This window comes from Anser anser (genome assembly GCF_964211835.1).
Source record: "Anser anser genome assembly, chromosome: 18".
Taxonomy (NCBI): domain Eukaryota; kingdom Metazoa; phylum Chordata; class Aves; order Anseriformes; family Anatidae; genus Anser; species Anser anser.
Window position 1 is genome coordinate 8,132,056 of NC_139739.1, and position 15,829 is coordinate 8,147,884.

General features: G+C 41.3%; 1 protein-coding gene across 2 annotated transcripts; it reads right to left on the reverse strand.

Moving 5' to 3' along the window:
* Positions 1-123: 123 nt before the first annotated feature.
* On the reverse strand, positions 124-10,021 carry PGAM5 (PGAM family member 5, mitochondrial serine/threonine protein phosphatase). Of its 2 annotated transcripts, none has more exons than XM_083803515.1 (6): positions 9,439-10,021; positions 6,061-6,239; positions 5,506-5,631; positions 4,298-4,386; positions 3,869-3,999; positions 124-1,930 (listed from the first exon to the last, which is right to left on the reverse strand). In XM_083803515.1, the coding sequence occupies exons 1-6, from the start codon at positions 9,714-9,716 to the stop codon at positions 1,780-1,782; spliced, it is 954 nt and encodes a 317-aa protein (XP_083659641.1). In that variant the 5' UTR covers positions 9,717-10,021; the 3' UTR covers positions 124-1,779. The 2 variants fall into 2 exon arrangements, with proteins under 2 accessions (XP_083659641.1, XP_083659640.1); XM_083803514.1 differs by having other exon boundaries at positions 3,869-4,002; positions 9,439-10,019.
* Between the last annotated feature and the right edge of the window lie 5,808 nt (positions 10,022-15,829).

Sequence of the window (15,829 nt, forward strand, 5' to 3'; positions counted from 1 at the left end):
TAACACCTCTGCAATATGTACACAGTGTGTGGAATTTTCATCTTACTTGCCTTGGTGTTCCTGTTCCATGTGCTGGTAAATGACACAGCATTTTACTATTCAACTGAAGGGACAAGAAAGAAAGACAGACCAGTTATTTTATTCAAAACTTTTAAAAAGTTAATAGACAAAAACTGATAAATTATTCTCATTGCATCAATGAGACGTACATCACAATGATTTCCTGCTGCTCCTGGGAAACTTGCACTACAATTACCGTATTTTGTTCCCTACCAGCCCCAGTTTCCTTTAAGTCATTCTGATGTAGCAGTCCTGTATGAAACGAGCCACTAAATCTTGTTGCTAGGTTCTGTGCCATGGTTATGCTTCACACAGCTCTGACAGAAGTGAGCTTGAGGTTTCTTCAAGATTTTTGGGATAAGAGAACCTATAAGACATGCAATGCCTTACTTTCACTGTACTGCAGCAGGTGCACTATCCATCACCAAGGCAGAGCATGCGTATGAAGAAACTTTTCAGTATTACAGGCATTGTGTGCTGAGTTATTAGCGTGGCTCAGGTGCCTATCAAACATCCTTAAACTTAAATGCTTCTGAGCCTTTCCCCAAAAATGACTCTTAGTTCTCAACCACTTGCATTTTTCCTAGAACAAGTCCAGCAATGTTAAAGTTGTACAAGGGAGTAACTTAAAGCATTCTGCCTGATGTTTATACTCGCACTTTGCCTAGACAAAACATTCCACAGATCCTTTTTCACTATTCGAGCAACAGCAGCTTTAAGCAGCAGTTTGCTCCAACACTGCAGAACCTCTGACCTGCAGTGCCATTACCTTGAATTCAGTGCTGTTATTTCTCTACTCTGAAAGCATGGTACCAAAAATACAAAGCAAGGGGAGAAAGCAGGAAAAAAAAAAAAATGAAAAAAGGCTCAACTCCTTGCAAAATCTAAGAGTAAGTAGAAGAACGCGCAGATAACTACTTTACATTCCTTCCATCTTACTGCTACAAAACTCACCCCTACATCCTTCTACAGACCAAGTCTTAATTAAACGGCTTTACAAGACTGAAAAACATTGTTCAGAACAGCTTAAAGTACTTACTGGGGATGCAGGAACACTTAATATAAGCAGCAGTTAATTCTAGCACCGCAGCTCTGAGGCAAATGGTTTTTTTACCCTCTTTTCTTTACAAGGTCCAGGCACAGTTTACACGAGCATTTAGGGGGTAGAGGGGAACAAGGAGACAACATAAACATACACCCTCAACAGCTTACAAATACTGAAGCCTTATCCCTTTGTCCTTCAAACAGCGAAATACCCTCAGTTCGTCACTTCCTCTGCAAGAGCTGGAACAAGCTGGCTCATCTTCAGTTTTAGCTGCAGTGTGATAAAGGCTGCTCTTTTCAGTTCCCGTATCATTATTTTCCTGCACAAGAAAAATATCCACAGGAGCAAGCTTTGGTTATAGAAATGCACAGGGGAATAAAAAGTCAGTGCTCTTGTAGCTGCTGAGCACACAGACATTCAATCTTTTTGTATTCCACAGATCAGCTTCAAGTTTTGGGGAATACTTGAGGACTGGACAGCTTCAGGCTTAGAAAGATTTCTTCTTTTCTGGACTGAAAGGCAGATATGAATAAGTATGAAGGAGGCAAGGGGCTAAAGGACATTTTAAGACAGCATCACATCTTAACAGATAAAAAACCTAGTGGTACTGTAGCTGAATGTACTAGTGCAAAGAGTCTAGAGGCAGCTCCTGGGTAGCCAGCTGTGTCACTCATTCAGGTGCGCGTGATTTTATCTGGAGGCATGAAACCTGTGTCACCCAGTGTTCGAAGTGCCACTCTTCCATTTGGCCGTATCACCAAGTGAGTTATACTGCCATTGTTAAGAGACATTCGCAACCAGCCTTCTGGGGGGAACTGCAATGCTCTATTAAGAAGAAAAAGAAAAAAGGAAAGAAACATTACTACTCATTCATCAACAGCTATATTAACATGAAGTTGGCAGCATCACCTTCTGTTCCAGATAAGGAAAAAAAAAAAATTGGTCGTTTTGCAGCTTGCATGCAAATGCTCCTACAGAGTCAGCTTTGGGAAAAAAAAAAAAGTATTTTTCTTGTGCAATTGATACCAAACTGCAGTTTCGGTAACTGGACCAGCGTCAAGAATACACTTCCATAAGCAGATTCCAGCAGATGGACGTGATTAATATAGACAGGATTAATTCAAATTGACAGAAGGTAGAAGCTCTAATGTAGTCTGGTTGCTGGGAGTGCTCTGAGCAACCTAGTACCGAGCAGGATGACAGATGCTCTATGCGCAGCTGGTCATTAGGCCAAGTGCTGTACAACAAAACCCCGCGCTGTTCAGGACAGGTAGAGCAGACAGCTCACTTCTCCCCAGTAATTCTCCCCAGCAGACCACAGGCATAAGCAGCACACTGCATGTATGCACCTACCTCTGTTGGGAAGGCTAAAATAGCGTAAGTAATAACACCAGAGAAGAGGGAATGATATACAGTTGGTTCTAGTTACCAGCATGTGCCTATAGAAAGAATTCACCAGAACTATTTTCCATCAGTGATATTGTTCCCCAGAAGAGAAAAAAGAGAGAACCTTGTGCTTTCTGTAGAAATACAGTCTCACGGGTCTTTTTAGTCTCCAGCTATTCTAAAAGTCCTAACTGACCAGCCTCAGAGTTAAACCACTTGTAGTAAACAACTCAAGGAAATAAGTTGTCTCAAACATCTTTTGTCTTAGATACTGAGGAAAAAAATGGTTTCTGACTCTACAACTGTCCTTTAGAAAGTCTTAAAAAAAGTAAGTAACAGCTACAGGCAAGCTAAACTCAAAAGGAACTCTATATGGATTGCATGTAATTGTTAACAGATAGCCCATAATGGCAGATATCGAAGGTAAGGTGAAAAGAAGATGGAAGAAATAGCAATGAGAAAAAGTATAGAGTGTTTCAGAAAAAGCCTAGGTAGCAGAAAGACAATCTCTTTGGCACAGGGAAGAATACTCTGTGTACCTAATCAATAATTTTAAGTATAGCAATTTTGAAAAGCTCTAAAGCAGTCCACAGAGCAGACAGGCTAGCATATAACTAGCTCAGCTAAAATAAGCTAACTGAAATTGTTGCAGCTATTGATCAGATTAAAGTTTAATCATATCTATCCTGCTCAAGACAAATTATCTAACAGATACCACTTTGCTGATGAGGAGAAAGAATAAAGCAGATGCAGGTGACTGGATAGGGAGACAGGCAAAGATCCAGAACTGTTTTCTCCTTCATGGGACACCTTGATGTTAGTTGAAAGATGCCCTCTTCCCTACAATCCAATACTGGATGTTTTGCAAAAACACACTAATACAATTTGAACATAATACAAAAAAAATTCAACCAATAAAGAATTCCCAAAACCAAATCAATCTTTCATTATGTAAGATCAAAGTCACATCATCTCAAAGATGTGAGTCAGATGCTCTAGAGTCAGATCCAGTCAGATGCTCTATTTGTTGTCTTTTCCAACAGTCTACACAAAAGTATTATCTTCAGGATTGTGTGAAGCAGAAGCACGTGGTATTAAAGAGACTGTTCAGACACACAAAAAGGTATCAAGTCTCATTGATTTGGCCATTTTCACTTTCACTGTAAAGTGTTCTAACTTTCACGTATTTCCTGTATCTCCGAATTCGTCCTGTGAGGTTGCAGGAGCAGTTGCTCACAATGCAAGCAACTCATCTCCAACTAGCTCAAACACACAAATCAACGGATCTCCAAGCTCAGCAGTACAATATGCCAACACAATTTCAGCAAAGCTATGAACTTTTAAAGAACAGAGATGAACATGCAATGCAACACGTACCTGCAGACAATGTAGCGGATCACGTTGGCATGACAGACAAAGATCTCGTAGCTGTCTTCTTCCTGCTTTGCATCAGCTCTATGAATAAAGTTTCGAAATGCAGCCTCAATTCGAGCTCCATCTTCGTAATACTGCTAATGGCACAGAGTTCAGAATTAAACATAACTCAGAGCAGCATGAGCCATTATCTGCGTTTGCAGATGGGCTACATCTTCTGACAATTTCTTCTTTAGAGGGGTCCACACTTGAGGCTCAACTAACACAGATTTTTAAGTTATTTCACTGGTTTTGTACACTTACGGAGGAGGAAGAAAGTATGCAATTATCTACGGTTTATGATGAAAAGCATCAGCTCAGATACCACAAGTTATAGCTTTTGTCAATTGAAGTATATTCAAAAAAATAAAAAAAAAGTAAGTAAAAAGTTACCACAGCTTCTGGTTTCCAGTGAGAGACTGGAGGGTCTGGTTCTATAGGCGCTCCCTCTCTCAGCAGATCAGTACTAATTTTTTTGACTCCTGAAATATTAAAATAGACATTCAGAAAGGAGTTGTTACTTCACATGTCCCTGCAAACAGACCCACAACTCCACAATAGATTTTTTTTTATACTCTTTGAGGAAGCCTTCCTCTCCACACTAAAGATATTTTAGTCTAAACATTTCCCATCAAGGTGTGTACATCTCTCCAACACAACTGTTTTGTCATCAACAAGGTGAAGTTTATTCCAACTGAGAACAAACAAGACAATTTGGCATAGCAAGTTGACTTCCCAGTCTGCTGCATTTTGAAGAAATGTATTTGTAAGGGTATTAATCTTAAATTATATGGCAATTAATGTTTACTAATTAGGCTAATTAATGTTAATGCTACACTTTTGATATGTTAATATTTATGTTTTAGTCTGAGGAAGGGGACTGCTCTTTTTAAACAGCAGCATAATCAAGAAAACAGATCAGTGAATATGTAAGAGAACTGACTTTTACCTAGTCATATCTGACTACATGCTAAAATAACAAAAGAATGCCCTAGATGGAACTATCTACAGTCAGCTATCTTTAAGTTTAGATTCTGGTATGTCTGAATGGCAGGAAAAAATAAACAACAACAAACAAAAAAACACATCCCAAAGCCCTACAAACAAAGGAGCCACTCTCACAAATTACAAAAATACATACCACCTTTGAGCATGCCACATCTTCCCCTGCAGGCAGGAGTAGCACAGCACACAATAAAGGCCTGTTAGCTAACCCACCGTTCATCACTACAAGAACTGGAGTTTAAGGCCCTCTTCTCACCTGCACTATTGCCCCCTGAGACCAGGTAAGGACTGAGACAACCCTGATGACCTGCAACAGTCTTTGCTTTACAAAAAGCCTAAGAGAAGAGTAACCAGGAGAGTTATCCGACATAGGAACACATACAGGCACCAGCCAGTAACTCAGAGGCAGCTCCCACTTATATTTTTAAAGATAAACTGGAAACCAGCAGAATTAGGGGTGTTTCTTTATAGACATTCACACAGGTCTAGAAGTTGGCTAATAATGGCTCAACTACACCTTAAGAATAAGCTTAAAATTTTACTGGAAGCAATTTTAAGAATGAGAAGATACTGAAAAATTAACAGAAGTCACTTACCTGGGAGGTATTTGCTTATAATTTCTGTTGTTTCAGTTGCTCTTGTCATGGAGGAGTGGATAATCTGATCAAATTTCAACCCCAAGCTTGCTAGCCTGCGTCCCGTCAATTCAGCCTGCTCTCGACCTTAAAAAAAAGGATAAATCAGGAAATTAACAAACACAACCCATTGTTTAAAGAGAAACCTAGCTCCATAACTACCTTTGAGATAAGATTAAGACAAAAGCTTTAGCCCTGGGGAATTACATCAGCTAGTGTGAAAATTTGCTGGAAAACCTTAAAAGAACAGGAAATTTCCTTTATGAAGTTTCTTTAGCATTAAGAGTTTTTCAAATGCCAAATAGCACGTTCTAATGTTTGGATTTAGAGGATCAAAAACTGAAAAAACAGATTTACTTGTACCATCTTTCTGACACAAAGGATCCAGAAAGTGGATTAAACTTTGGCAGTGAGACCAGAACAGAGCTGGGTTACCGACCCGTACTCATAAGGACGGCAGCACATGACAAGCACTTTTCTTAAAGTAAAAAGAATGATGTTTTTAGTAATACATACCAAGTGGGGTCAGAGTTCTATCTTTATCAGCCCGGCCATCTAAATTGTATTGAGAATGACGGATAAGGAAGATGTGCCTGGTGGCTTTTGCTTTGCAGTGATCTAAGCGGGAGGCAAGTTCTTCTTCCCCAGTTTCTTCATTTTTCTTCTTGAGGTTGATCAGAGCCAGTGGTTCACGTCTAAACACGCACATTTAAAACATCATTTGACAGATATATTCAACAGTTTCAAAAGCCACCTCTAAATGAATTCTAGTGATTAAAAAAAGCAAACAACGAAGAGAGTTAAATCCTAGTATAAACAGATGATGTCCACTAAAACACACAAAAGCTACAGTCTGTCTGGACAAGAAGATTATAAACATTACTGTGGTCTTTATATTGAACTCCTGATGATTTAATAATCGTTCTCAAAATTTTCACTGAAAAATCACAGGCACCCTGGTAGGTTATTTGACAAGAAAAAAACAACCAGGAATGACACCCAGGAAAAGAAAAAGAGGTATTGACTGATTACAAAGCAATGAAAATGTTTCATACCTATAAGGCCCTGTGATAAACTAAACCTACAAAATTAGCACTTTATCAATCACATTAGCAACAACAGCACAACAATATCCTAGAAATATTCCAGCTTTTTGAAATGCACCCAGAGAATTATTTTGTGCTTTACATTAGGTCGTATCAGGTCTCTCCAGGAACTTGATTTTTTATTTTTAAGCTTGAAGCATTTGTTTATCCTTTCAACTTTTTAAATCACTCTCTCCCCTGAAGCCACTTTCATCCTTCTTCCATTTTGTCATGCCGCATACCAACCTCCCTCTCTGCACACCATCCATTGCCCTCCTCTTGCACATCACCCATTCCTCAAGAGGACACCGGGCAGAGCATCTTCCCCTTGTCCCCCCCATTGAGGCAGATTAGCGGCACAGATTTCCTGCTGCTAACACCAACGCTGCACTATCATCATCAACCCTGTCCAAATCTGCCTCAGATTAGTCCTCTGGTCCCCTCCCTGCACTGAGCCTCTACCCGTTAATACGAATCTGCTGCTATGTCTCTCCATCTCAGATTATAAAATCCTTTCCCTTGATCTTATTCCTAAAAGAACAGTTAAATTCATTTAATCCATCACAGATTTCGTTTCTTCCATTATTATAATTAAACCTGCTTCTTTATCTGTTTATCGATTTTTAATCAGGAGTATAATTTTATCCAGTCTGAGGCAAAGTTGGTCACAGAGAACTGCTGCCTCACATACCTGCAGTTCACAGCAAGGGTAGCGTTTGCCTTAGTAAAGACATGATTTCTGTTAAAGAATAAGGCTCAACACATCCCTTAAACCATTCCTAACATTCAGCAAAGCATCAAAAATGAAACATCAGTCCAGTAACAAGAAGTTCCGTTGCTATTTCACAGGATATGTCTTTTGATTCAGTAGACGTGATGTTGTTAGAAAGATACATTAGAAAACTGAAAAAATGTCACAAAAATTCAAGCACATTTGTAAACTAACATAGGGATTAACTCACCTATGGCAGAAACGCCTGACAAGAAATACCTGAGCAAAGGTCCTCCCCTCTCATCCTTCAGCACCTCTGCAATTACTTTATGCTAACATGTGCTTTGAAAAGCAGCAGATGCTTTAACAAGTCATGAGGAGATAACCCAGCTTAACTACAGTTTTAGCATAAGCTATTTTTAAAAGAAAAATATGAGCAGGAAAACTTTTAATACTGCTAAAGCTTATCTTCACTAGGTTCTTTTAGGCTGCTGAAATTCACAAGTTGGCAAATGGAGTTTTCTGTACTCCCTCCTAAAAAAATCCCCTAAGATCATAGCTTGACAGAACTTTGCAGAAAAGCAACAGCGATATCTAGGACCGTCTTTAAACGCAATTAAACAGCAAATGCCATTTAATCCACAGCAGTGCCCTTTTCACCTCTCTTCCAGGAAGCCCTGCATGTCACTGAAACACATCAGTCAGCCTGACAATTTTTTAAATTCTTGTAACACACTTAAAAATCTAGATATTTTGACTTTTATTCCTCATAAAACTATTTGCAAGAACCACTCAAAAAATGAAGCCATAAAATTTAGACAATAATGAAAAGCTTTTTTTCTCCTATCCCATACCAAGCTTTCCAGTTAATAGGAGCTTAATTAGAACACCTTTCACATATAGTGCTGGCAAGTGAAACGGAACTGTAACTAGTCTTCTCCAAAAACTAAACAGTACAACATGCTCCTGCACATACAGGAGACCCATGCAACACCCTGGGTGTATCACCTGATCAGATCAACAGGACGTCCGTAAATAAGGTATTTGCATTCTTCTGTTTCAAACTTCACAAGGACAGTTGTTAAAAGAATATTAATATATGTGGTTATCTGCTCACAGAACTGTTCCCCCAGCCTGCCCCCCCAGGAGAAGTGTATTTATAAGGCATTTAACAACCTCACACATTAAGTGTTTCTGTCAACCTCACCCCAAAGTCAGAAGTAAGATCTCAGCCAGGTATTGCCAAAGCCACACAACAGGTGGACAATGTGGAACAGACAAACGGAACAAGCTTGCGATGATTATTTGCATAACACACTTCCACTGTTTGCACACTCTAACAAATGGTGACGTAGAACATTGCCCTTAGCTGCTATTAAATGTCATCCAGCTGCGTTTATTCGAGCAGTTGTGACAGCTCCATCAGTTATAACTCAACCCCTGCTTCCTGACCTGGTAGCGCTGAGGTGCTGCCGGCACAGGCACACAGCGAGGTCACAGCACTCGGACTGGACCCGAGAACCCCTGCACAGAGCCAGTCCTTAGCAGGAGCAGAAAGGCCAGGACCTGCAGCTAAACAGGCAGCTTCAGCACCTACCTCAGGGTGACTTTTTAACACGGTATAACCTTATTTAATGAAAGTCGGTTTTATTTTTGCAATTGGGGTGTAAAGGCCACTATTTATACAGGCATTTCATACTAGAGCATCACAAAAAAAAGAGAAAAACGATAATAATAAAAAAGCCAGGATACAATAAAAGTCTGTTAGTGCTTAAGTTTCGCTTTACCACGATTAAACCGGAGCCTGACACAAGTCTCCCCGGGGCAATAATCCCACCAGCCGGAACCTAACCGAGCCCAAGTTCAGCCCACACACTCGCACCCCCTCCCCAGCCCCTCAGAGCCCCGGTACCCCTCTGGCGGCTCAGCCCCACGCCGGACCCGGCCCTGTCAGCGCCGAGGGCAGCGCCCGGGCCGGCCGCGCTTCCCCTCCCCGCGCTGAGGCGAGCGGCGCCCCGCGGGCAGCTCCCCCCGGGACGGCACCGGGCCCCGCGCTCCACCCCCCCCCGACGCCTCCCCGTCCCCCTGGCCGCGCACCTGTCCCAGTTGCTGTCCCAGTAGCCGCCGGTGCCCCCCGCTCTCTCGATCCAGCCGGCGGCCGGCGGGCAGGAGGCGGCGGCGGCGGCGGCGGGCGGCAGCAGCAGCAAGCCCTGAGGCGCGGCGGGAGCGGCGGGCACGGCGGCGGTCCCCGGCCGCGGCTCGGCGTCGCCTCCCCCGCTCCGAGCCGGCGGCTTGCCCACGGCAACGGCGGAGAAGAGGACGGAGCCCCCGGCCAGCCCGCAGGCGGCCAGCGCCAAAGCGCGGCGGAACGACATGGCGGCGGCGGCGGCCGCGTGCCTCGCCTCGGCCTCGGAGCGGCCCCGCCCCGCACGGAGCGCGGCGGGAGGCGGGGGGCGAGGCTCCGCCGCGGGCTCCCCTCAGGAGGGAAGGCCCCGGCCCGGCACCGGCCCCGGCCCGCTCCTCCCGGCTGCGTGTGGGGAAGGGCCCGGTGCGGTGCCCCGAAATGGCGGCGGAGCGTGGAGGGGCTTCCCCGGCGCTGGGAGAGGAGGGCCGAGGGAGGCTTGGCCTCGGTGGGATGCTGTGGTGGTGGGGAATGCCCGCAGCAGGGCAGCTATATGGCTCAAAGGAAATATATCCCATGTAGGTCAAAGGAAAAGAATGTTAATTAATGGTTCGTGGCGACGTGAGCTGCTTTTAAATTACCGTGCTTGGGTGCCACTAAAGTCCATCCGTAATAGCATGTATTTCTGCACCAGTCAATTTAGCTTGCAGCAATCATGTATTACTTCATATGTACTTCCTTCTGTTGTTTTCTGAATCAAGGAAAAAGGAAAATAAATTTCTGTTGTTCAACTGATAAATTCATCTTCAAAAAAAAAACAAAACACTCCCCTTTAAACCTCACCCCAGAAAAGCAGAGATTTTTATCCCCCCAAAAAGAGACTACCAGTAATCTGTGCAGTCTGCTAGTCTTCTATTGGTATTCATTTTTATGCAGAAAGCACTCAAATTCTATATATATAAATTTATATGCAATATTATTTTAACAGTTACACATTTTCTAACAAATAGCCATAGCAGAGATTGCTCTCTTTTCCATGTCTTTACGTGTCTGTGTTCCCAAAGACCTATCAGGAACCATTAAAATGAAAAATGAGTTGCCATAGCTTAGTTAGGGTTGCTGGTTGGGATTGGGGTTTGTTGTTTTTTGTTTGTTTGTTTGTTTTGAGGCACTAACTTCAGTGTTTTCTTACATCACTGAAGTGAGTACCATTTTATGAGAAACTAAATTAGGATTTGATATTGCAACTCTGACACATTGGGTCTTAACAGCATACAGACATATTTTTCTTGAGAAGTTAAATTCAGTCTCATGCTATTTATCAAACGGCATTACTTGGTAAGTTTAAGGAACATGCACTTTTCTCTTTCCTACCATGCCAGATAATACTGCTTAGCCAAAGCTTCCTGTAAATGTGATTTAATTGCTAAATTTCAAATATCTCATGATCAATACTTTAGAGCTTTGTAAAAATTTATTTGCAAGCTAAAAAAACACAAGCCTTGGGGAAAGGTAAGCAGAGCCTGCCCCTCCCACACCCTTTTTTTTTTCTGAGCTGACATCCAAAATTCATCACTGATTTCTACCTGTTAAATTCAGAATTTCGGAAATGCTGACAGAAATCCTATTGAATCTGTGTCTCAGGATACCGGCAGATTTTAGAGATGCCATTACTCAGATTTTGCATAGTTAAGTATGCATTCTTATCATTCCCATCCACCTGTTGAAACCTCACCTCCCTGCCCACATTCCCCATACTGCAAATGGCACTATTCATGTTATTCCACTTATATGCCAGCTGGGTCCAGAGTTTCCAACAGCCAGATTTCAGTCAGTGTGACTCCAGAATAACTGCAGCTAGAGCCTCTTCCCTCTCCACAACCACCACAAATCTGTTCTGCCTGCTCTCGGGGCTAACGCGCTCCTCATTCTGCGGGACTTAACAGCTGAACAACAAGCACACTGGGCCTGCTAAAGAAGTTAAACCAATTTCCAGCTTTCTCAACTGAGTGTCTTTCCCCTGTCCACCACTTTGTGTCTCTGCCTCACGCATGTATGGTGTGGACAGAGAAATAGATCTGACTGTATTACAGGTCCTTTCACTCTTGAACATTTTGCAGATCAGCCATGGCCCCCGCAGGGCAGACAAATGAATCAGAAATCCTGATTAAAATTGCTACAGACTAGATCTAGATTTTTATTATTTTTCTTTAGTTCAGCTTGGAACTAGCCTAGAGGCAAGTGTGTGTATTTATGCTATATTTATGCTGTGTATGTTCTTTCTTATCAAGAGCCCAAAATGAAAAAGTTTATTTTCAAAACTTCACATCTGAATCTTCATAAAGAGCACTGTTCTTTTTCCCCAGCTGTCGGTCATGTAGCTTCCTGCAGATGACTTCTAAATCTTTTCCTGCGTAATTCCTTTTCTTTTATGCACCATAACACTCTTTTTCCTTTAACTGTCCAAATTGTATCCTATGTCTCTTCCCCTGCAATCTGCGCTCTAACCTGGAATCCCAGCTCATGCATTTTACCTCTAACAACTCATGGAAGAGGGAAGCCTGAGCAAGATGTCTGCACATATCAAAATTGCACTGGTACCATCCCGTGCCTGAGGGCAGGGACAGGTAGAAGCTGGATGGGACAAACACTACAATTCCTAAAGAGTCTCTGAGTTGCTTGAACTGAGGTCTAAAATTATATGTCTCAGTTTGCAATTTCAGTGTTACTCAAGATGCACCGATTGCACAAAATGTCCAACACTTGAGATCAAAATCCCAGTTTAGACAAAGGGAAGTTTGCCAAGTGCACAACTGGCACCAGCTGACACCAGGGCTGAGCTTAGACCACTGTCAGAAAAGTTTCAGACTGTTGTTAAGCAGTAATTAAACCTGTTTCCTCAGCAAAAATGTTTTGCTGAACATCTGGTAAATCTCACTGCGCTAGAACAGGAAAGTGGATAATATTGATTGTTTGCCTCAGTGCTGCATTTTGGATGTCATTCTTCTGTGATAACACCACCATCAGAAATCTCCTGTGCGGATGCTCACATTCCGCAGTTTATTTTTGGTTGCCTCTGGTACTATTATACACTTTACGTGCAAAAGTCTTTTGAGATTATCTTAGATTTTGATGAGTAAGTCCAAAAACGTTATTTTAAATTATTTACTGCTTTGTTTGTAAAGCTTGCAATTCAATTAGGTAAAAAAAAAACCAAAACAAAACAAAAAAAAACAAACAAAAAAAACCACTCTGGAATAATTTGTTGAAGTGTTACCACTAGCTCCATCATTAGTTCTGCATTACTTTAATAATTACTTAACTTCTCGCTCTTTTTTGTATAGGTAGGGGCTGTTGTTTTTTGTTTGTTTTTAATATTCATATTGCTACTATTCTAATCCAGTTTTATTGTGTTGTGTTTCATCTGTGAACAGAAAATCCACCTAAGAGGATAACAACCAACTGATGGTACCCACTAATGGAATTATCCTGTTAGCTAAAACAGTAAATGTTTGTGCTATTGATGCCATAGGTCCGATACTCAGGGATGACCCCCAGTGGGGTTATTCCATTTCTGTGGCTAGATGCAGAGATACCTTCAAGCCAGGTGCCCAAGGCTAAGATGGCCTATTAACTATGTTGTGACTGGAATAAAGCAAAACTGAAATCAGAAAGCCAGTACAGTTCTCAGAAAACTTAGTATGGATGGCACCTGACAAATTATGTTGCTTTCCCCTGGCAGGCAGAAAAATCTTATGGCAACAGCAGGAGCAACAGCAGTTTTGGGGGGTAACTTCACTGCACAAGGAATACGAAGAACTTCTGTTTTCTGGATGGGACCTGGATCACTGCAGGGATGCGTCATTGCTTGGATGTTTTACCATTAGCTACAGGGAGAGCACGAGCATGTCTCTAGCCTAAAATTGGCAAGTGAAATTTATGAACTTTCAGGCATTTTTTTAAAACAAAAAGTAATAAAAGAGCATTTGAAATGAAGAAAATGTGTTTTTGAAAAGCCTATTCCATGACCCCAGGCACATTTACTCACGATGTATCATCTTCCCACTGTAACAAATACAGCTGTAAATTTATTAGCAAAAGAGAGAAACAGAAGAGAGAGAGAGAAAAGGAAACTTTAGGTCATTGGATCCAAATGTATTCAGACATATACTGTGGGCTTACTGCTGGCTTTCTTAAAGGAAATATTGATGTCATCCTGGCTTCCTACAGATCCAGCAAAATTTAAATGATACACTAGTTTAAACTATTGGGTTATAAAATGATGTCTACTTAAGCTCACTTAATACATTTTTAGAGAGCAAGAATACTGCTTTTAAGCAACATTGGTTTGCATGACTTAACCAGCTAAAAAAAAAAAAAGTAATTTGAAGCTGTGATAGTGGCTTTGTGACCACATCTGACTGCTTCGCTGAAGAGTTTAACACAACTGTGCAAGTACTGTGTTGGTTAAATACAGTACAAAATCTAGGGAGATTTTGCTATGAAAGGAAGTTTACATACATTTATGCTCTCAGCGATTCAGATCTTGAATTTAATCTAGGTGTTGCGAATCACACACTAGAAGATCCTTCAGCTCTCTTTTGGCCACAAAAATGCGAGAGAAGCTCATTTAGGATGAAAGACTACTCTTCCCCAGACGCACTCTCCATAAGCATACTTAAAACTACATTTCACCTTATCTAAGGCAGAAAAAGTCAATCATGAAAGATTAACCCACTTCATAATTTTAAGCTCACAGTCACCATCTTTCTAGCTGAAGTAGATTGAAAGGAATTTCTTTAGCAATGCTGAGTATCACTGGTAAACAGAAGTACCTTGATACAGCTGTAAGGAACCGATCTTTCCCGAGGCTATTTCTTTCCTTACTCCTTTAATAAGGAGTAAGCCTCTTTACTAAACTGTGACTAAAGCCTTATTAACTCCGAGAATTTAAAATTTTAAAAAATCCCCTTGTAGACTGTCCCAGAATGGTTGAGACTACAATGACAGGACAGCTTTAGGATAAAAGTGTGTCATCTGCACATTAGTGTTATGAAGCCTTTCTCTCTGATGGAAAGTGTGAGAAAAGAGCTGCTACGCAGGGTGAGAATGAAAACTTCTAGAAAGCTTCCTCATGGGAGTTACCTGCCAGTTCTTTAGTTGCTCTAGAATCACAAGGGTGAGTGCCTTGAATGCTACAGGGTGTTGCACATTTACAAGAATGGACGTCACCCCATTAAATACAGGAAGTAAAAGATCCTTTCTTATTACGAAAGTTGAGCAGATACATTTGTGTTTTCAGATTTAGGCACTTATGAACAAGTCTTTCTCAGTGACTTAGCTTTTAGTCATTTAAAAACAGAAATTTCAGCCTACCAAACACACAGTTACAAATCAGAAGACATACCAAAACCATATTTGTGAAAAGAAAGACTAAAAACCAAACCAAAACAAACAAAAAAAAAAGCCATTTCTGACCTGGTAAACTAGTTATATTAATACAGTCTCTAGACCTTCCATTAAGTAAACATCCAGTTCTGCCCCTAAAGAAACTCATGAAACTAAGGGTTTATAACAAAAATACTAACACTGCATTATCTAACTGTAATGCTCTAATAAATAACGATGTATCACGCCAGAAGGGTTTAATTGGAAACAGATGGTCTAAGGAATGGAAACATAAGCAGAGTATTTTACTGTAATCACTATCCAGGAAACAGAAAGGGATTTGATATTATTGCCTCAAGAACAGCTCTCCCCCAGCCTTTTTGTCTTAGCTAACAGTAAACTTACTTTGCTAACGAAGCACAGGTGCTGCTGATAGCTCACAACAACGGCACACAGTTCAGGCATTTTTCTTGATCCTGATTAGCAAGTGAGAGTCAGCACTTGCTGCTTTTGCAGAGTTCAACTAATCTCTCTTTACAACCATTTTCTTTACTTTTTTTCCTGTTTTAGAAAACAATGAATTTGGAGTTGCTATGAATGTCAGGGTTGGATTCTGTTGCATTTGATAGTGTAAGTCTCTACCAAGCAGTCAGTGTTTAGGCACCACAGTCTAGGCCCTAAACCCAGCTCTGATTTCAGGTGCATTGACAAGCAATTATAAGACCTGATCTGTGACCTTCACTTAGCAGGAAAGAGAGCATTTGGCTTGCAAAACCAGGTGCTGAGAGGTACAGAATTACACAGTTTAGGGGATTTCCAGTTTTAACAATCCATTAATGCTTTACAGAATATACAAAGGCAAAATTCTAGTCCCCTCAAAATGCATGTTGCAAAATGTTCCTCTCTGTCAGGAGCTGGTTCACATCATCCCTGCTTTAATTCAGAAAAATCACCCTTAGGATGAGCTTGGCACAGGCT